The 23,080-nt window shown below is 41.9% G+C and overlaps 1 protein-coding gene across 1 annotated transcript in view; it reads left to right on the top strand.

Moving 5' to 3' along the window:
- SH3RF1 (SH3 domain containing ring finger 1) overlaps positions 1 to 23,080 on the top strand; it is a 153,010-nt gene that overhangs the window by 112,198 nt on the left and 17,732 nt on the right. The window contains exons 5-10 of the mRNA XM_081137512.1: positions 1,393 to 1,695; positions 7,059 to 7,169; positions 16,303 to 16,445; positions 17,585 to 17,755; positions 20,151 to 20,410; positions 21,322 to 21,662. Coding sequence (XP_080993638.1) covers positions 1,393 to 1,695; positions 7,059 to 7,169; positions 16,303 to 16,445; positions 17,585 to 17,755; positions 20,151 to 20,410; positions 21,322 to 21,662 — 1,329 coding nt within the window. The remainder of the gene's footprint in view (positions 1 to 1,392; positions 1,696 to 7,058; positions 7,170 to 16,302; positions 16,446 to 17,584; positions 17,756 to 20,150; positions 20,411 to 21,321; positions 21,663 to 23,080) is intronic.

Genomic DNA, 23,080 nt, shown 5'->3' with positions numbered 1-23,080 from the left:
AGTGAATACAGCTTTGTGAGCAGCCACTTGTGTCAAAGCGAGTTCACGGTTAAATATTGACCGACAAGACTTCCATTCCGCTGGTAGGGCATTCGCATCAATAGGACAAAAACACATCCTAACACTTAGATGGGCCAGAAATCACATTTGGTGATGTTATTTAATCTAAAGGTATTTGTGAAGTGCCGAGCATGCAATGCTGAGGTGGGGAAGTCTTTTATTTTGCCTGTTACCTGAATTACCTTTAAGAAGTTTATTTTTTATCTCAGTGTGTTTTATGAGAGTTAAATTATACTCAATGTTTTCCCATTATTGTAATATCCAGGTAAGTTCTGTGCAGCTTGTTTTCACTGAAGCTTTCTGAGACATATTTTACCTTGGGGAAAACAAAAACCTCACATTCTTTCCTTTCTTGCTGGTGTGATCAGCCCAGCGCACAGCTTTTGGCCCACTGGGCCCTTGCTTTATTCACAATCAGACAACTTGTCAAATAGAGTAAGGTAGCCTGCCAACAAGACGTGAATCTCATCTTACCCTGTTATGATTTAAAATTTAAGCACATAGGAAAATAACTGATGTGATGACCTGACAAAAATATATCAAGAGTTTCTATCAACCTTTTTTGTGAGGCTCCCCCAAATTTATATGGAAGTATATGAGTTAATATGTTTGGTTCTATTCTTCATCGTCTTGCTCATTTTTACCAAGCCCCTAAGTTGCCCCTTTGACGTTCAGTTGTGCTTTGAGCAAATACCCAGCCATCGTTGGACAACAGAGTCTTTAGTCAGACAAACGTACCCTTTCTACTTGCTCTTTAAATTTCATCAATGAACTGAAATAAATGTTTGTTTGTTTACGGCAAATTTTTAAATTAGATATTCTGAAGATTCTTGGGAAAAAAGTTTTCTTAACCTTGGCAGCCTTGCATTGGAATTGTTCATTCTTGATTTAGCATCTGCCTGTGATGTAGATACTGCAATGAAATCCCAGTATTGAGAGAAAAGGTATCTCACATGGGGGAAAAAAGCATACTTGCATATGCAAACTTTAAAGTGGGGATTTGTTAAATTTTGGGTGAAAGTGTGTTGAAAATAGCCATGGCTGGGTGGCTCAGTTGATTGGAGCGTTGTCCTGTACACCAAAAGGTTGAAGGTTTAATTTCCAGTCAGGGCACATATGGGAGGTAACCGAGCTCTCCCTCCCTCCCTCCCTCCCTCCCTCCCTCCCTCCCTCCCTCCCTCCCTCCCTCCCTCCCTCCCTCCCTCCCTCCCTCCCTCCTTCCCCCCCCCCCAATCAATAAACATCCTCAGGTGAGGATTAAAAAAAAGTGTGTTGAAAATAAATGTCAGTGAGGCCCTAAGAACTAACTCGTGTTGGTTTGTTGGTTTGCAGTTTAACTCGGCTGCTAAGCAGCTGATAGAATGGGATAAGCCTCCTGTGCCAGGAGCTGATGCCGGAGAAGGCACCTCCGCAGCGGCTCAGAGCAGCACTGCCCCAAAGCACTCGGACACCAAGAAGAACACCAAAAAGCGACACTCCTTCACGTCCCTCACCATGGCCAACAAATCCTCCCAGGCGTCCCAGAACCGCCACTCCATGGAGATCAGCCCCCCTGTCCTCATCAGCTCCAGCAACCCCACAGCCGCCGCACGGATCAGCGAGCTGTCCGGGCTCTCCTGCAGTGCCCCCTCTCAGGTACGTCATCCAAAGGGGATGAAAAGAGGCTGGCCACAAAACGATCTGGTCACGAGCGTGTTTGCTCACCAGCTGAAAAATATTGTTTATTTTAGCCTTCAGAAGATAGTAGCTTTCCTGGGGAGTTTCAAAGACTTTCTCATTTTGTAGGTGGAAAAATGGAGAAAGGAGAAATGACTTGAGTGTATCAACCCAGAGCTATACAGTCATTCTTAAAGGAAAGATCAGAAATTATAAGATGATTTAAATAATACCAGTTTCACTAAGCGATCACTCAGTTTTACAGAAAGCTGCTTTGGGAGATCTTGCCAACTAAAACTTGATCTCCATCCAAACTGAAGATGCTGTGGTTGAAACTCATGAAGTCTGCAGTTGCCTTCATCTGTGTAACTTACCCTGATAGTTGGGCTTCCCAGTCAGAGTTATAGAAAAAAGATGTGAAGAAGCATTTAATTTAGGTTAGAAATTGGCCCAGCATTTTTTAAAAGCTCATTATTTCATCAAGACTTTGTACTGCCTTAAAAAATAGCTGCACATTATTCTTGTGTTAATAAAAATGCTCAAGATGATTGGGAACATTAATTCATGCATTTGGCAAACTTTTACTGGGTACCTTATTGGAGGTTCTTCATGGAGCTGTGTATACTCAACAAAATAAGATGTAGGACTTCCCTATTTTAGATCTTAACTCTGGACTGCAACCTGAGCGGAGCTGTGGCCCTCCTGCAGTTACCCAATTAGATGACAGCTGTGTGTTTCTCAGCCCGAAGGCCAGAGAGCCTAGTCCAAAGTAGCCCGCCACAAGTGGGAGAAATTTCTTTCAAGTCTCATGTTTTATTTTAAAAATTGATGCAGATTTTATATTCTACTCTATAATATTTATAGCTGTGGTGTTTTTTGTTTTTGTATTTTAAATACATGAAAATAAATTATTTTCCCTTAAAGGAAAGAAAGAAAGAAAGAAGCCAACAGCCCTGGCTGGGTAGCTCAGTTGGTTGGAGTATCGTCCCGATACACCAAAGTTGTGAGTTCCCTCCTCTGGTAGGGCACATACAAGAATCAACCAATGACTGCATCAATAAGTAAAACAACAAATCAATGCTTCTCTCTCTCCCTCTCTCGCTCTCAAATCAATAAATAAAAATTTAGAAAAAGAAAGAAGCCAACAAACACATAGTCCTTGCGCTCAGGACACCCACACAGTTGAATAAGTATCTATTTTGGACCACAGAGTAAATACCGACCATAGTTTTTGGTATTCCTTGCTAAAAGTGTTAAAAATTATTTTCTCTCAGACTCATTTATTTGCCCCTGCTTCTTTAGATTCAGACTGTAGGTTGTGAGTTAAATGCTTGCACTCTGTGAATGGGATTGCGGTTTGTCAATGTGTTTTAGGTGATAGGGCCATGAAGCTTTTGAAATTCTGAGGGAAGCAGGGGACACACACACACCCCTGTACTAGAACATGAGGGCGATGAGGGCAGAAGTCTTTGTTTTGTTCACTGATATGTCCCAAATGTCAGACATACAATAAGTACTCAAGAACTATTTGTTGAATGAATGAGTCACTTGAAAAATGGGTAGAGAGGAGAACTGTGCTATTTTACACGTCACTAATTATACTGTATGAAAAAGAGACTGTAGATCAGAGCACCAAGTACCAAGTGAGGTTCCTCTGGAAAGGTTCCAAACTGAAGGTTTTTGAATTAGGTTCTGACGTAGGAGGCTAGTAAAGGTGGCAATTCACTAATAGAAAACTGAGTCACTTGAGTGTGTTTTTTATTTTGTGACCTAGCAACATTTGCACAGTGATGTATCCTTGAAATAAAAGATAAGTTTCTGCTAAGAATAATGGCAGCTCACAGTGGGAGTTGCTTTAGAAGAATGGACGGTAATTTTACCAGGAGAGAAAATTAGAAAGGAAGATAAACTTAGTGTTTGTATCTTTTGTAGAGAACTCGGCAGTCAGGTGTGAGCATGCCTGATGCTGCCACGATAGAGCTGGGAATGAAGACTATAAAGGTAGAGCTATTTTTGTTTTGGTTTGAGTAGCTTAGGAAACAAGGCTCGTTCTGTGTTCCATTAAAACACTTTCCGCCTCAACCATTCCACCCTCCTCCCACATTCTCATTCGTTCTGTTTTCAGTGGTAACGTGTTGCCTCGGGGAGAATTTATTTCTAGAAGAGGATGGGAGATGTTTGAAGTGCTGCCTGGTTTCTCCCACCTAGGTTTATAGAAAACACTACTTGTCTGGGGTTCTGTGTACCTTGGAAGGAACCACAGTCCACAATAGAGAAGTGAGTACATGTAGCATATGTGACAGGCAAGCACCTTCCTAACCATGGAGATGAGTGGAGATGGAAATATGGTGCTTGTGAAGCTTTAAAATAGGGCTCTTCTGCCCGGCCGGGTGTGACTCAATGGTTGAGCTTGGACCTAGGATACAGGAGATCGCGGTTCGATTCCCGATCAAGGCACATGCCCGAGCTGTGGGCTCATTCCCCAGTTGGGGGCATGCAGGAGGCAGCCGATCAATGACTCTCTCTCATCAGTGATATCTCTACTGTTCTCTCTTGGAAATCAATAAAGATATATTAAAAAAATAAAATAAAATAGGGCTCTTCTTTCTGCCCAGAAAGGACCTCTCAGTAAATTTGACAGAGGCCCATGGCTGAGTGTGTCTCTTGCTATTGGCCTGATTTCTTCTGTCTTGCTTTTCCTTAATTAAATTTGGTTGCATTTATTAAAAAAATCAAACATAAGGGGCCTAAAGAAGTGAGTGTTTGCCTTGGCTGGTGTGGCTCAGTTGGTTGGGTATCACCCCATGTCCTGTAAGGTTGCCAGTTCAGTTCCTGGTCAGGGCACATGCCCAGGTTGCAGGCTCAATCCCTGGTAGGGGGAATGCAGGAGGCAGCCCATCAATGTTCCGCTCTCACTCACATTGATGTTTCTCTTCCCTTCTCCCTCTCCCTTCCTATGTCTCTAAAAATCAATAAAAAATCTTTTTTAAAAATTTTAAAAGAAGTGAATGTTTTTCTCTCACCCAAGTGAGATCGACATATAGGTAGTTTGGTGCTGGTGCGACGGTGCCTCCAGCTCACCTTTTCGCCATGGGGTTAGGTCCTTGTCCTCATGTTTCTAGATGGCCAGTTACAAACTCCAGGCAACCGGATGGGGGAATGAACTGAAGAAAGGGGCAAGGGCTTGCTTGCTGTTTTATTTGGTAACTATTGAGTGGAGGCTGAACTGCTGTCCAGGTGGGTCCCCAGGACAGATGTGCACAGATGTCTGTAACTGACACCTGTAAAAGCACGTGATGCTACAAGCAGCCAAGACATTGTGTCTGCTCCTATGGCCACACCCAAGATACTTTTTGGCCTCTGCCAGCTGGAGGAGTGATTCATAGTAGTAAGAGTTTTTGTGGCACTTTTGTATTGCCAGTGGCTTCAGGGGAGGCGAGAAAATCCACCCACTTGTTCCCATTTGCTTTCTCACCTCCTCCCCTGCATAGCCCTGTCTGGTAGGGAGGCCAACCTAATCTGCAGTTGCATGGAGTGAGCATAGCATAGAGTCAGGTTGTCCCTACATGGGGCATTTATTCTGGACATGCCCCCCCGCAGCCACCTTTCTTCTGCTTTTCGTCACCCTCTGGTGACCCTTCTTACTTTACTCCAGTGCTAGGAGCGGCTCCGTGCTGAACTGATGCTTGCAAGTTTCTGATGTTTGGTGCTTCACTGCTGCATCTGTACTGGCAGAGACCTTAGGGAACCTCTGGTCCAGCTCCTTGCCAGGGTCTAGAGACATAAAGTGACTCACTTGTTCTAGACCATAAGCTTATTAGCAGCTTGTTATCCTGACTCCCAGTCTGGGGCTTTTAGGGAAACGTCAGTCAATCTTGAGATCTCTTTGAGGTATTGGTAGAGTCAGGCCCAGGAAGCTGTATTTTGGTGGGCTTTTTTCAGCCCCCAAAGGTTTCTGGATAATGCTGCATGCTTTGAAGTGAACTTCATTGTATCTCCTAAGAAAGACTCCCATCATTTGTGTGGTGCCCACTCATAGATGCCCTTGGAGTGTGTATATAAAAAGATTTATTGGATAAAGTAGCTGAAGGCCATTACGTTTTATTTCAAGAATGAAAAACCAGTGTGCTTCCCATTACAAATTGATTAGAAATAGACTTTGATTCACAGAAGAGACAGAAAATGAGGGTTTGAAGAGAAACTCTTGTTAGTGGCACCCTTTGAATCTGCTCAGGTTCAATCAATCTATGAGCTAACAGGTACAGAAGTGATTTTAGGACTGGGTTACATATACAACACAGATTTATTGGTGGAAATAATTAGATGCTGGGATGCTGACTCTCCCAGCCTTGGCAGGGGCTAAGCTGGTGGGAAACTGAAAGTTCCTTCAGGCCCTCTGGGAACTAACTAATCTCTGAGCTTTTCTTTGTCCTGATAATCTTTTTCTTAATTTATGGGAATTGAGGAAACTATGCTTGGGATTAAGTTTTTATTACAAAAGGCCTAGCATTTCTGGTATAGCATTGTTTCCATGGGGACACAAGGTACCAGCCAAGCACATTTCTTTAATAGTGAAGGAGAAACCTCATTCTTGCAGGAGCCCACATCCCTGGTTCAGCAGCATCAATTAACACCATTGCACTCTGCAGTCTGACCCAATGTGCAGCTCAACTGAAAGTGATTGAGTAACCGAACACAGGCAATGAACTGACCTGAATAACTCAGTTTCTTTCTAGTAAATTAATCTTAGGTAGTATCATGGATAAGACACTGTGAAAACGGCTAATTTGGCTTGACATCATTCCCATAAAGCTTTAAAAGTAATAGCCTGCTATAGGCATGTGTAGGCAGATGCATTTTAATTATGTGCCCCCACTGAAAGGTAGAAATCATGAAAGCGATTCTGAAAATAGCAAAACACCTTGAGCATTTCATATAGATTTAACATTGATAGGTGAGTATTCAGCTACAACCCATTTCAACAGCGTTTTCAGGGAAATTGTTAGTAGGCTAGGGGGGCAAAGGCCTGACCATCTGAAAAGCCGGTTTGATTGATGGTGGCATCCCAAGTGAGGCGGCATGTTACTATTAAAGACAGCTGCAGTTGAATTCTGTATGTAAAAGATCATAGTGACCAGTGTTTATCACGTGACTTCCTAGTGTCTTAATACAAATTAGGAAAGCAGTAAATTGGGGTTGAATAAACTGAAAGGGATTCTGCCTTCCAAAAATAATAGAAACTACAGATTTTAAAAAAATTTTTACTTGCCTTCCCCAGGTTTAGCTGGTATAATCTATTATATTAAATATAGTCATTTTGTTAACTTTTCTTTTCTTGGCAGGTTCATATAAGTACCACTGGCTTAATTGTGACCCCACCCCCAAGCAGCCCAGTGACAACTGGCCCTTCGTTCACATTCCCATCAGATGTTCCCTACACAGCGGCGCTTGGAGTGAGTATAGTTTCTCCCGTCTCTGTTTCTCTCTCAGGTATTAGTCACGTTCATCTGGCACACTCCACCTCCTAACACCTGCAGTTTACATGACTCTTGCTTGATGGGGTGTGTTTCCTATCTTTTATCTATTATCTCTGTTAATCTTACAAAAAAATTAGAAACTCTTTTGCCTGCAGCCTGCCAAAGTTTTTAACAGCAAGGATCAGTGGCCTGAAACTATTGGAAATACTGAGGAAGCTGGGATCCCTAAGGCTAAATGATTTTCCTTAGTCACATGATAAGTCGATTTTAAATCTCTACATTTACAATTCACCTTCTAGTTTCTTGTTTTCTATTGGTATAACCATAGTCATGGCTGCCCAGAGGTCCCTGCTGCCTTGGAAGAGCCCTTAGATTGTGTTGATTTTCTTTCTGCAAACATAGCATCCTGCAAACAGAATCTAAACACTAATTGCTTTAAAACATCCTAATGGGGGAAATTAATAGGAAGAATCTTGGCAGCCAAGGGAGATAGATAAAAGAAGAACACTCTGGAGAGAAAATTAAAAGGGGAGAAACAAGCAAATGCAACCTCAGGTAGCAGAAACACAATAGTTAAATCCGTTTCCTAAAATTTGTACAGGCAATTGAACGGCAAGGAACCAGCTATTGTGAGACATCTCTTATCCAGGCCAGTGCCTTGGCTCATACTTTCAGATTGTTTCAGTGCAGAGTTGAATGAGAATAGAAGAGATCACTAAATCAGATGCCCCCAGTGGATCCCACCCCTATAAATTATTTTACCAAATCTCACCTGGCTATGATGCTTTCAGAGAAATTGTGTGGCCCAGTGATGGGGGCACAGGCCTGGCTTGGAAGCCCAGTTCAGCCACTTATTTGTTATATGAACATGAAAAATTACTTGGCCTCTTTAAACCTCTGTGTCCTTACCTGTAAAATGAGACCAATTGTACCTGCTTCGTAGAGTTAGCACCATGCCTAGAATGTAGAGAGGGATGGCTGTTACTGATCTTGTTAGTGGCTTCTACTGAGGACTGTTTCAAGGTGGGCCTGTGGCATGTGCCATTGGTTTGCTCTAAGAATGCCTGGAGGGACACGTTTTTCTCTGCTCTGTACCAGGAATATAGCGAGGCCTCTGAGCAGCTGGTTTGTTTTTAGGTTGTGGATTTTATATATGTTATAAAGATTATATTTCCCTCTGTTAGAATGCTTAGGGCCAGATTGGTACCCTTCTCTAGCTGGGACCTCACAACATTATTAGTCAAAATGTTGGCTTCGTCGAGTTTTATTGTCCTCATTTTCCTTTTGCCTCATTTTACTTCTTTTATATTTGTCTTGATACATTTTATAAATGACTGAAAACTGACTTTGAAACTAGGTGGGATATGAATAAATGCAGTCATTACCTAGCTTGACTCAGACTTTTGAAAATATTTTATAGAGTTAAGCATGTTCTTGTATTTAAATGGAAGTTAATAATGTTCTGGTTATGCCCTGGCCTAGTGGTTCATTTGGTTGGAGTGTCGTCCCATCCACCAAAAGGTTGTGGGTTCAATTCCAGTTAGGGCACATACCTAGTTTGTGGGTTCTGTCTCTGGTCAAGGTGCATACCAGGGGCAACTGATCAATGTTTCTCTCTCTCTCTTTTTCTCCCTCCCTCTCTCTCTCTCAAATCAATTAAAAAATAATAACAATATTCTTGCCCTAGCTGGTTTTGCTCAGCCCACAGACTGAAGAGTCCTGGGTTCGATTCTGGCAAAGGGCACATACCTTGGTTGCAGGCCGGATCCCCGACCCTGGTCAGGGTGTGTGCGGGAGGCAACGAATCGATGTGTCTCTCTTGCATTGATGTTTCTCTCTCTCTCTCCCCACCCCTTCCACTCTCTCTGAAAAAGCAATGGAAAAAGTACCCTCGAGTGAGGATTAAAATAATATTAATAATGAAGATGATGATCATGATGTTCTAGGAAAAGATTAAAGGTATTTTTTATGTTCCCAGAACAATTATAACTTTCTTGATAGTACCAGCATTTGGTGTGGGAGGGTTAGTTGCAATGATACATCTGGGTAGAAGGTGAAAATCTAACTTACTGACATGTGGTTTCCCTGAGATTCTGGTAGCCCCTGGGGATTTTGACTGGAGCCAAGTTCCATAATCAGTCTACCCTCTCATCTCCGCAGAGTACCCTCCTTTCCTTCCTTCCCTTCCCACCCCAACATTTTCACAACCAGTTGGCATTCTCATTTCTAGATAACTACTTCCCATGGAAAATTCTAACTTGATTTCTTAATGGGAAAAAACAACAACTGACTTCCCTGATCTTAGAAAAATGAATTAGTGGAAAAGACAGAACTGGCTGAGTTTCACCCCTTGTGAGCTAAAAACTTTATGATATAGTAAATGGCCAGTTGCTCTTAGCTAGAGGCACACTCTGGGCAAATCAATGGGACAGGTCACAAGAGAGAAGGAACATACAAAAATTAATTTACATTCCATTCAGTGATTTCATCCTAGGATTCCATGAAAAAGCTTGCATGTTAAGCAAAAGGAAGGTTTATTAAATGGTATGTCTACTGTGCCTGTTTCACTTAATGAAAAACTAATTATAAACAGACGTATCTGTCATCCCAAGAGATGTCTAGATCTCGAAGTCCCTGGTGGGTTGGCAGAAATGTTTTGCATTTAATATGTTAGGTTTAAATGGATAAAATTCTCAGGAGCTTGTGCCCTTTGCATCTCTCATTAATCATGGCCAGTATCCTTTTTTGAAATTTGAAGTATTTCCTGAGACTTTGAGCAGCATCGCAGCAATAGTGTGCAGCCCTGTAGGAAGGAAACTGTGCTTTTCATGGCATGGATTTATAGGTAATAAATGCCACCACTAGAATAGAACATGAAAGTTATTTCTAGTACTTTTTATGAATTGAGACTTTTCATTTTTTATGCCAAATGAAGTTATGAGCATATTGTTTCATACATCTCACATGGAACTGTTAAAATGTTAAATACCTAATCTTAGGAACAAACTGTTATTACATCTATCTAATTCAGACATCAGTCTATTAATAGTAGTGAGGGTTTTTCCCAGCTAATTTTTTGAGGGGAGGAAGATGAAGATCTTAGTCTTATATCTTCTGTACAGTGGCAGAAGGACTCTTTAAACAAGTGGTTCATAATTCCTGATCCTCTGTGCCAGCTGAGAGGTGTTTAGCTCTAAGATGTAACAGGGTGCCCAGGTCAATAAAGGCCAAATATAGCCTATAGCCAACCTATAAACAGATTGCATTACAAAAAGGTGTAACCCTAAGTGGTTTTTATTTTACACACACACACAGTGTTTAAAGAAACAAAATTAAATGATGTCAGGTTCTCAGAATAGCCAACATGTAATTAATTCATTGTAGCCCGCGGTAGAGACTAAACAGAATTTACTGCAGTGGATGGGATCAGGGAACGCCTCTGGAAGTGGAAGGATGGGACTGCAAACCTGGCAGTTTGAGAGGAAGAAGTAGAGTCTTTGGAATTGGCAGGAGTTCTGAAAATCAGCATGAGGGATAGGATACGGCCAACACTGTCATAGCAACAGCAGAAAAGGACTCCAGCATCTCAGGAACTGAGGCCTTTTGATCCATAGCACGTTGTTCTAAGGGGGTAGAGACACAGCATGTTTTCTCATTCGTGAAACACTCATTGAGGATCTGCTATCTCTGCCTGCAAAGCGAGGTGAGAGCGGCACAGAGATGAGTAAGGCAGTCTCTCTGCTTTCCCTGTCTCATGAATCACAACAGTAGCTGCCATTTACTGAGCTTCTGTTGGGCTCGGGACTGGAAAGGCAGCTCACCTAAACTGTTTCTAATTATAACTCCATCTCACAGGTCCATAGATTGAGGCCTGGGGACCTGTTGTAATTTATGCAAAGCCAGTTAACTAGTATAGGTATCTCTTCTTATGAATCAACTGAAGAATGATAAATACACAATTGGTGAGCAAAATTCCATTCCTGAAGAGATTCTTTTTTTAATTACTGATTTCAGAGAGAGGAAGGGAGAGGGAGAGAGAGAAAAGCATCGATGAGAGAGAAACTGTACGCCCCTTACTGGGGATGGAGCCCACAACCCAGGTATGTGCTGTGACTGGGAATCGAACCAGCGACCTCTTGGTGCATGGGACAATGCTCAACCAACTGAATGACACCAGCCAGGGCCTGAAGAGATTTTTTAAAAAATTACCACGTTGCTAATTCTGCCTTCCCCTTTAGACATAATCTTCTAAGCATTGATTTCTTGCATTTTTAAATATATTCTTTAATTTTTTTTTTTTATCATAGATGTACCCACAGTTGACTAGCTTAATTACAATGAGTGTCTACCTGAGACCAAAGACTCACTCACTCACTCCTTTCCATCTTAATCTTAATTTTATTGGATTCTGACACCAGAGTTATTTTTTTTAATCACTAGTGTCAGCACTTTCATTTTTCTGCTTCCTACTCATTGTCATAAAAAATAAAGCAAAATACTCAGATAATTGTACAACACCGCCTTATGCAGATGGTGATGCTGCTGAAATTGATAACACTGCTGACTGGGGGAGTTCGACCTTGCAGCATCTGGGCCTGTTTCATCATCAGCCAGTGCAGATGTGTCTGTGTCCGGTACACAGAAAGACTGTTCAGAGAGCCCAATATGTAGGGTTGAAAGTGGGTTGATTGGAAATCAGATTTATAAAGAAACAATGATGGGATTGGGGGATAGTAAGTGGTATTTTCCCAAAGGATACAGAAATGCCCAAAGTTCATCCTTCAGTCACTTTATAATTTGGGGAGGTGCACACATAAGGGGCAGTTGGAAAGAAAATGAGCCCTTCATTGTCCATTGATCTTGTACCTAAAACTCCAGTGTAAAGTACTTTACTGATAAACTGACCTGCAGTCCTCAGCCCTGGTTTAAGCCTCTGTGTTCACTGCAGCATTATTTACAATAGCCAGGATTTGGAAGCAGCCCAAGTGTGCCCATCAGTAGATGAGTGGATTAAAAAGCTATGGTACGTTTATACAATGGAATACTAGTCAGCCATAAAAAAGAAGGAAATCTTACCTTTCGTGACAGCATGGATGGACCTGGAGAATATTATGCTAAGTAAAATAAGCCAGTCAAATACCATATGATTTCACTTATATGCGGAATCTGATGAGCAAAATAAACTAAAAAAAATAGAAACAGACTCTTTGATACAGAGAACAGACTGACAGCCGTCAGAGGGGAGGGGTTTGGGGGTGCTGTGTGAATAAAGTGATGGGATTAAGCGAAAAAAATTTTCATGGATACAGACAACAATATGGTGATTACCAGAGGGAAAGGGGAGTGGGGGGAGTTAAAAGAGTATAAAGGGGGCATCACTAGTGATGGAAAGAGACTTGACTTTGGGAGGTGAAAATACAATACAATATACAGATGATGTATTACTGAATTGTACACCTGAAACCTATATAATTTTATTAACCAATGTCACCCCCAAAATTCAATAAAAATAAAATAAATAATAAAAAAATAAATTAAAAATATATTTCTTTTAATGGGGATTGGAATTTAAAGTATAAAGCAAGAAATCAGGGAAGAAATATAATTTCAGTACTCAATTACAGATGTCAGGGTTTTGATACTGGGTCAATCCCAGTGCCTGATGAGAATGCCTTTCTTACTAAAGTTTGAAGTCCTAGCTATATTTAGCTCACTGGACAGATGATTGTACTGGTTACTGTATATATTAAACCCAAACCAAAAGGCTCCTAGCAGGGCCAAATGGACCGTGTCCTCTGTCCTTAGTCAAGTCCAGATCATTTAGCCACTGTCTGGACTAGTTCCATGAAAGTGCGACAGGTGAGAGAGCACCGACAGAGAAGAGGTCTCACACCTAGTAATTGAACTTTCCACTCACAACATCCAGTAGCAAATGCGGCAGTCAGTGGCCTGGAATCCAGCCCACTCTGAGAGAGGGCACTTCTTTCCTGGTGCTCACTCTAACAAAGAAGAATTGAGGACTGCCTTAAAAGGCTGAGCCAGGGTTAGATCTACGTTTTTCTGACCCCAAAGCCCATGCTTCTACCATGTAAAGCTGCCTTTTCTTTCAATATCAGTGGGTCCTAGAAGGGAACCTGGACATGCAAAATATGACCAATTTACATTAGTCGACCACTAAGTCCTGTATTTGAGCTAAATGTTATTCAGAAATAGTCATTCTTGCCTCACATCATTGCTACATACTGGTAAATAGGTTTGAATCGACAGAAGCACAAGCAGGAAGCTAATTTTTAACACATATCATAATAACACCGAGTTTTTGACATTGGTATTCCTGTGGCCTGGGCCATAGCTATGGACACCTTTACTTTGATCATACAGACTTGCTGCATTTCCGTAAAGCTGCAAGTGATGAGCACTTTTTAAGCCCCTATTAATGTAAGCATGTCGTGTCTAGTGAACATGGCATTTAAGTGTGGTATTTAGTTCTGTACAATAGTAAGTTAACAACATATTGTTAGCAAAATGTCACCTATGCTCCTCGCAGGGCCATAGATGGTTTTGTTTTTGGTTTTTCCTACTGGTGGAGAGTGCATCTTGGCCTCTGGAGCTGTGCCAGCCTGGGCTATGAAATAATAGGCAGGTCTCCAGGTCAGCTCTGGGTGAATGGAAGGCCGCAGTTTGCTCTGTAGAAATGTTAGGTCTTGCAGGATAGCGAACTGCCCGAAGCACAACACACACAGTGGCTTACCTTTTGAACTTCCACATCACCAGATCATTTCAGTCGAGGTTGTTTATAAAGCAACCCACAGAGCTTCCTAGTCTGTCACAGCCCTGGACTCACAAGAGCCCTATCATTTTACCAACCCCGCAGGGCTGAGCAACATCTAGGAATCTGATTTTAATCAGACCTTCCCTCTTGGTCTTTGTCTGTGTGCTTATATGCCCATGGATACACATGCACACCCGTATGCACATTTCCCCAAAGATAGGTAACCCAGCATTGGGAAAAATCCTGCCCAATTTTATTAAGATTGTCTGTTTCAAGCACAACCTTTGGGATCTTTCGGAATATCCTTTTATCCATATTTCAGATGCCTACTGTTTATTCTTTGTAAAAGTAATGTGCATGAAACATTTGTTTATTGTGTTTGTTAACTAGGAACAATGACCTTTTTTTTTTGTTACATTTTGTTAAAATGTGAATATGTTTTTATTAGTTCTGTAGATATCCTTGCCTCTTTCTTCTTAGGACCAGTTTAATGCAGCCTCCATATTAATACGTTAAAATACAGCGGGTGATTTTAATTTCCTTTCCTCTTGAAAATGGAAATCTGTGGAGAGTGTGAAATGGAGCTTTTTGGTTCTTTGTCTTCGGTACTGTGTTAAGTAATTTCTGGGAGCGGTTATTGCCGGGCTCCTGTTGAGCACGTGCCATTTGTCTTCTGCCTTTCCACAGCCATGCTGCTTTGAGATTGGGCTTAGGGAGATTTAAGTGGAAGTCAGTTAAGTGGTTATTTTACAGTCTCCGTATATTATCCACTGTACAGTCTAGACTTGTTATCTCACCTGTCAAACCACTGGTGTATCAGTGCCCGTGAACTGCCCAGGTCACATTTGCTGAGCATTTTACCAAGGATTAGCTTTACTTCTCTCCACTTTGTCACTGGAAGGAGACCAAATGGAATGAATTCTTGACCTTCTCCTAGTTAAAGGGTTTGAAGCCTCTAAGCCCAAGTCTATGCAAATTCCAAAGCGGTAACAAATCTTCATGCTGCCGTGTTTTGTATGGAGAACGTGAGGAACGTCCACGGAGTTCTGACCTTTTGAGCTGACCTCTGCCTGGTCCAGGTTAGCGCTGCGTGAGCAGGTCCACGCCTCATTTATTTCCACACTGGCTGTTCTGCAACAACTTCAGCTGCTGTGTGGGAAAAATCCTTCCAGAAAGTCACTTGAGCAAAACTAAATAAAATATAATGTGTGAGACAGTTGCAACGTATGTCTAGAAATGTGACATTTTTTTCCTACTCTGTTTATTGTGTTTGTGGAACTCTGTATGTTAATAGGCAAATGAAGTCAGTGTTGTTGATGAGGTTCAAATTTTTATTCCAAAAAATAGACAAATGTTAGGAACTATATTTAGAAGTCATTGGGTTTTTCTTATTAATATGCTGATGCGTCCAAGTCATTTATGCTTTCATAGGTGTATTCTTTACTCCTCATTTCTTCTTTGATTCGGTTTTTACATGTGGTGGTTCAAAGATTTAGGGAGGGTAAGGTGGGGGTTCAGGCAGGGCTTTGTGTGCCTGTTTTCCCAGGAGTTTCAGTATACAGACCCTAAAGAATTATCTGGGGTTTGCAGATCAGAAGGTAACAATTGCCCCATTGATTTTCAAAAGGCATGGAATCCTGTAGGCAGAACCCCATTAGCCTGTGCCCATAAAAGAACCAGCAGCTTTTCACTGGTGTACTTGTTAAAGATTACCAGCCTTGATAGTCCTAAATTTCAAAAGCTGGCATAGTCAAGAACAGAATCAGCAAAAGTAGCAACAACAGCCCAGTGATTGTGGCTTGCTATTGTTTGGGCTTTTTGGAGACCAGGCATCAAAGGAAATTTTCTTCTGAAGGCACGGTTTCAGCTATAGCTATTGTTTTGTGTTGTGTTTAAGTTTCAGGTTACAGAAACAATCACAAATTAATTCCTAGTAAGCAGTATGACATTATAGCTGCCCCCTTGAAAGGCATTTGGATTTTTGCCCAAGTCTATACTTAAAAGTCTCATTAATCTTAAAATTACATGCAGTTGTTTTGTTGTGTGTTTTTTTTCTTTCCCTCCTCCCAAGTGTGATAACTTACCTGTTTGCTGGAAAAAGTTGCTGTGGCTTTAAGATCTTAAGGGAGAGCAAGATAGGAGTTTTGCTGTTTTTGTTGTTGTTGGTTTTTTTTCAAAGGAAGCTTTCATCTTAGGCAGCCAGCTGGTTCTGCTCTGTTTGGATTCCATTAAAGTCTTTTCCCATGGATTTCTGATTCCTTTTACTTCCCACCTTCCATAAAAGATGTAAATAAATATTTTGTTCCTTTTTGCCCCCCTGTCTCTTCCTTACACCAGACTATGAACCCTCCTCTTCCCCCACCCCCTCTCCTGGCCTCCACACCGCCGGGCGCTGCTGCTGCTGCTGGAATGGGACCGAGGCCCACAGCGGGACCCACCGACCAGATTGCACATTTACGACCTCAGACTCGCCCCAGCGTGTAAGTGAGGGTGTCATTTATTACGGCTTAAACATTCATTTCAAACTCGGCCCAAAGAGCAGAGGTAGAGAAACACCTTTCTGATACGAGCTGGTGACAGGCTTATGGGTTCCAAAGTGGTTTGTGTTCTGCAAACTTCTACCCAGTCATGCATATAATTAGGAGGCTGCTGAAGCAAAATGGGCCTAATACAAGAGCTCGCCAGGCAGCCGTCCTGCTGAGGGAAGGCCTTTCATATAGTTTAGGGAAACAGAGCTGTTTGCTTCTTCATAATATTATGTGTGTATGGAACTGCCTTTTGAGCCTTTTGTCTCATTTTCATTCCTTGCATTAGGATACCGAGGAACGGGAAGGTGTCCCACACAAACCAGGGCTAGTTGCAGTATGCATGTGAAAAGCTAAATCCCCAGCAGTAAGTATCCACAAAAGCCTAGTCATCTCGTTCCAAGTTTATCTGCAGCAGAATACAGCTAGGTTTTTGTGGATCTTCTGTTGTGTGAGTTTATACATGGAACTGGTGAGCCCTGGTAAAAACAACTGGTCAGCGTTGCCTCCCTGGTTCCCGTATGTTGGTGGCACAGTCACCTTGCCTTGTGGGGTTTTGTATGCTCTGTGACCTGGACTTCCATTTCCCTTTGACTTTTTCAAACTCACTATTGTTCCTGGCTGAGCACACAAAAGCAGGTGCAGCCCACGCCGCTGGGTTCGGCTTGTGTGTGGAAAGCAGCACGTTGTGCTTCCCAGTGGGGTTTTACACCATATGTCCTCATTTGGGGCTACTTCCCAAGTCTAATAAGTGCCATTTGAAGAGCTCAGTTTTCCCAGTGGGGACCTAATCCCCAGCACTCTGGGAAGCTGCATTAATTCTTTCACACCCGGCAAATACCATTTGGTGGGGTGGTCACCTTCCCACTGGGAGGGCCGGGTTGGCAGTTCTTAATCAGGAAGGTCTCTGCCTTTTCGATGTCGATGGCAAACCCTTTCAGTGGACGAATACCAATGCTCCTTACAGGCTGAAGAATTATACTTTCTGTTTTCATTTGTATAAGATAGTCAAGACTTTATACCAAGGACAAATTTTGAGCATCTTGGATTTTGTTTGTTACTCAGCCCGAAATCAAATATTCTTTGTATTCTAGGTATGTGGCTATATATCCATACACTCCCCGGAAAGAAGATGAGCTGGAGCTGAGGAAAGGGGAGATGTTTTTAGTGTTTGAACGTTGCCAGGATGGCTGGTTCAAAGGGACGTCGATGCATACCAGCAAGATAGGGGTTTTCCCTGGTAATTATGTGGCACCCATCACAAGGTATGGCTTTGAATAAATGGTTTACTAAGTTCTAAACAGAGAAGCTTTGTTCTTTTCCGTGGCTCTCAGCCTGTCCAGATTCCCTCTCACATTATAATTGCCTGTTACACAGCCAACATTTAAAAAAATCCGTATCTGTGCTTGCTGAGATCCCTTCTAACTCAAATTCTTAGCTTGCTTTTCACATGGATATATGTGAAATTGTAGGTTTCTACAAATAAATGCACTGGGCTTTAAGTCATTTGCTTTAAGTAACGTGTAGAAGACTCAGCTAGACCATTTTCAGTATTTTTCTGCTTGAAAGTAAAAAGCATAATGTTTAATATAAACAAAAGCTATATTATTAATGCTTACATGTTTCTATAATGCTTACTATGTGCCAGGCAGGCAGATTTCTAAACGTGCTGCACACGTTAACTCTAAGTCCTGGAACAACTCATTGTTGGAGTTTCTGTTATTATCCCCGCTTGATGGATGAGGAAATGGAGGTACAAAGAGATTAAATAACTTGTCTGAGATCACATACTAAAGTGCTCCAAGCCCAGGTGGTCCAGCTCTGTATTCCAATAGCTTGATTACCTCTGAATTCTGGCAATTATTTTCCGTAATACAGTCAGAAATAAAATTCCTTAAATATGGCATTGATCCTCTATCCTTCTTAACTGAAGGTGATTTTGCTTCCCCACGGGAATTTCAGTGTGCGGACACATTTTTGATTGTCCTCATGGGGTAGAGGGGGAGAGAGAGGTTGCTGTTGGCATCTAGTGCATAGAAGATAAAGATACTGCCAAAGGTCCTACAGTGCACAGGACAGCCTCCCACAGAAGGGAATTAACTGGCCCAAAATGCCACTGAGGTTTGGAAACCCTGTTATAGGGTAGTGGGAAGTAAAAGCTTTTAGATATACAAACTGTTCTTCATTTTATTTAGAGGTAAATCCACCTTCTGGTCACTGAGGAAAGCAGCCTTGGAAACTGAATGAAATGACTTACAATGGCATCGACATTCAGGGAGCCTCGGTTTCTGGCCATGGGCTCTTAAATGGTCCAGGTTTAACTGTGTTAAATCATTCCTTAACCCCTCTGATACTGAATAAATGGCTTAATGAATTGACATGTTTGTCAGCTGTTCGCCTTGATTTATAGGTTGGCCAGCAGCCTAATCAAATGAAAATCACTATTGGTGCAGATGGTGACAGGATGCTAGTTTTAATTTGACTTGCAGATTTTTAATCGATATAAACCTTCTTTTCTGTATAAGTTAAAATCTACATTTAGGATCCAGAAGATGGTAGATAGGCCCTCTCTGGTGGGAAAAAAAACACACAAAAAAACCCAAAAACAAACCACACAAACAACTGATGGAAGTAAAATAAACCAAAAACAAAATATTAAGTTAATAAAGGAAAACATGTTTATAAGATTCAAAAACGAATGAGTTAATTCTTTGTTATTCATCATGGTAAATAATAAGGGCGTTCAAGTTAATGAAGTAGTCTACTTAGTAGAAAGTTACTATAAATAGAATTGTTTAAGTGAATGTAGGATATAAAAAAACACATTACACAAAACTATGCCAAACCTAATTTAATTACATTCAACCAGTAAGTATTTGTTTAGAGCTGGCCATACCGCTATAACTACAAATCCTGGAGAAATGGAAAAGAACCATTTTTACACTGACCCTGTTATCCAGGAACTTTTACTGAGTCAGGAATATTTAATAAGGAATCGACTAAAAAACAATACACCACATTTTGTAATCAGGGTCATAGAACAAAGAAATCCACATAAAATAGAGTGATAAAGTCTTCAGCCTGAGCCTTAGGCAAGACTTCTTGAAATGATGGGATTTCTGCTGGACCTTGAAACATAAATGAGATTAAGGTAGGTCAAGAGAAGCCAGAGGGGACATTCCAGGAGCATGTATATATGTGTATGTGCACAGAAGGGCATATACACAAGTCCTTGGGTTATGTGGGGCGGGGCAAGTAGAGAGAAGGGCAGAAAACACAAGCAAGGCCATGGCCATGTGATTGTAAGGTGACAGGGCTGGTTTCTTGGATTGAGGAAGTAGGAGAATCCAGGGCCTTAAGTTGGTGGAGAGGTTCGGTCTTGGTGTGGAAAGCTGAGCCCAGACACTGTGTGTTCTTGAGCAGAATATGTTGTATGATTCTCTGTGACTCAGAATACATTTCAAGACCTTTCTCTGCCTCAGGGCCATTGTTAGTTTGAATTTGCTATATTTACACTTTGTAAAAATAGTTTCATTCATTTTTTTAAAATGTTTTGTCTTAAAGTTTGAGACCTTTTTTTTTTTCTTTTTTTTTTTTCTCCAATTGTTCTGTCTCCCACTTGGCTGATGGATCGGGCTATCTGTTTTTCTCTCTTGGCAGGGCGGTGACAAATGCTTCCCAAGCTAAAGCCCCTATGTCTACCGCTGGTCAAACAAGTCGGGGGGTGACCATGGTCAGCCCTTCTACTGCAGGAGGGCCTGCTCAGAAGCTCCAGGGAAATGGTATGGCTGGGAGTCCCGGTGTTGTCCCCACAGCCGTGGTGTCAGCAGCTCATATCCACACAAGTCCTCAGGCTAAGGTCTTGTTGAACATGACTGGGCAGATGACAGTCAACCAGGCCCGCAATGCTGTGAGGACAGGTAAGGAGGAAACCTGACTGGAGAGTGTCAGGAAAAGGGGTTGCCTGCCTAATGTCAGATCTTTCGTGACAGATGTTGACGAAAGCAGATGTGATATAAAATAACAAATAACAGGAAATAGAAGTGGACAGAGTCTAGTCAGTGGCACTTTGCATCTGCTTATTTTGGCTAAGCCTGCCCTGCATGTTAATTCAAGCTTGACCTACAAATCGAAAGCCTGAAAGAGATTAGGACAATCCTAAGAATGTAAGTCACTTCTTAGTCACTTCTGTACCTGCGGCTTACATCTTACAGTAATATTTGAAAATACGACTTCCATAGTCAAGATCATCTGATTTCAAACCTCACTGCTGCGTATCTACTGCAGCTAACCAGTGTGCCGATAATTTTTTGTCAGTTTAGTCACAAGTCTATTTTAGACCCAGTGGGACCTTAAATAGCTTTCTTCTTTCCATTGCATTGAAAACCTACCAACTGCCTTGGATAACAATAGGAGAAACTTGTGCTTTCTATCTGAAAAACCAAAAGAAAGAACAAGTAATAAGAAAAGAGAGACTAATTTTTAAAAGGACTGAAGACCGGTGTCGTTTGACAATGTAGACCACCATCAGAAACTGGCTCCGTGTCTCTCATTCCGTGGAAAGGCCTTCTTTCTCTCTAACTGAAGGGCCTCGGGGTTACAGCTAAGCTTCCAGGCACTTGAGACTCAACGGCCCATCTGGAAGGAAAATGCTGTCTAGGGTCCCAGCTAGGATTAAGTGCTTTTAAATCACCATGCATCCATTATTTATTGTAATAAATGTAATAGCAACCTTTCATTATGGTCTGATGCAATGAAATGACTCATATTTTGATGAGTAGCATTTATCAGAAAGTTGAACTTTACTGTGTACCCTCCTGTCATTGACTAGTTTTGGCACACAACCAAGAACGCCCTACGGCAGCGGTGACGCCCATCCAAGTACAGAACTCCACGGGTCTGGGCCCTGCGTCGGTGGGCCTTCCCCATCACCCCCTGGCCTCCTCCCAGCCTCTGCCTCCGATGACTGCGGTCAATATGGGTCGAGCCAGTGCCCCCCTGGCCTGTGCTGCGGCGGCGTCCATGACCTCCCCAAGCATCACCTCCGCCTCCCTGGAGACCGAGCCCAGTAGCCAGATAATGGCCATTCTCTCTGGACTTCCCACCTCTCCCGACAGCACATCATCCGCCTGTGGGAACAGTTCAGCAGCCAAACCAGACAAGGATAGTAAAGTAAGGCCAACATCCTATTTCTCTGCTTGTGTTGTGTCTCATCATTTCTACTAGTGAAAGGACCCGTTCAGCAGTCCTTCGGGTGCTCACCACGTGTGCCCCAGGTGCCAGGGGCTAGATTCGTGTTTCTCTGCATTTAAACGCTCACTCGTTGCCAGGCGCTGTGTTAGATGCTGGGTAGATCACAGTGAATAAGACTTAGTCACTTGTGCACCTGCGGCATACATCTCATGGAGGGATTTCCTTTCTGCTTACCCGTTCTGTCATCATTTTGCTGTTCTCAATTCTTCCTGTCTATATATGTTACATATATTTAACATACAAAGGGGATAGAACTGTTGATGAGAAGCGTTATTTGTGGATTTATTTTTCTATAGTGTACTTGATTATAAATCATATGGATAGTTTCTCTCTTGACTTGAAATATAGGGGGAAATTTTTATAAATCCATTGATCTTTTAAGAATCTCTCATTTTGGGCTGAATTTCAAAGAAAATATAAGTGGAAGGCTGTGTTTGAAAGACTAATCTATGGTTGGATTTGGAAACAGGTGGTTGGAGGCAGGGGGAATTGATGGTGATTAAATGTGAACAGAAAGAAGAGTGGTAACAAAGCCTGGGTAATTGTATTATGTTCATGACCTTTTCCTCAGTATGTTATGTGTTTCTCTTTTTAAAAAGCCCAACTCTAGGAAGCTCCAGGGTGATCATAAAGTCTTAGCCACCTGGTCAGTGGTAATGGATGTTGCTGTATTTAAATGGTTAGGTAAGCCTGTAGATAGGGGTTTATAAGGAAATAAACTTTACAGCCTACTAAAAAGTTAATATTTAATTGTTGGGTTAACATAAGCGTTTTTGAAAAAGATTGGTATCTGTTCAGCGTTTATAATTAACTACATTAAACTTGTGCTCAAGCTGACATGTTCAACTTTGTCAATATCTTTAAAAGAATCATTTTATAGTTTAGATTTTAAAGTTTTGGAACAGTGTGTCTCAGGGCCCTTGTCACTGAGGAGAACAGGGACTCATCGGCCCCTGCCCTCCCAGAAAAGAATTCACTGGATCTCTGAGGCCTGGAAGGGACCTGTGCTAGACAGAATAATGGCTCCCGAAAGATGTCCATGTCCTATTCCTTGAAATTTGAGAATGTGTTTCCCTCTAAGCAAAAGGAATTTTACAGGTGAGATTAAAGGTTTTAAAGGGAGTATCCTGGATTACCAGGGTGGGATGTATATAATCACAGGGGTCTTCATTTGAAGGGGAGGCAGGAAGATCAGGGCTAGAGTAGATGTGACCTCAGAAGCAGACATCAGGGTGATTCGAAGAAGGAGTTACAAGCCAAGAAATGCAAGTGGCTATTAGAAGCTGGAAAAGGTAAGGAAACAGACTCTTCCCTAGGGCCACCAGAAGGAATGCCTC

The sequence above is a fragment of the Miniopterus schreibersii genome, assembly GCF_964146895.1.
Source record: "Miniopterus schreibersii genome assembly, chromosome: 4".
In the NCBI taxonomy this organism is placed as follows: domain Eukaryota; kingdom Metazoa; phylum Chordata; class Mammalia; order Chiroptera; family Miniopteridae; genus Miniopterus; species Miniopterus schreibersii.
This window is presented reverse-complemented; position numbering and strand designations above follow the sequence as displayed.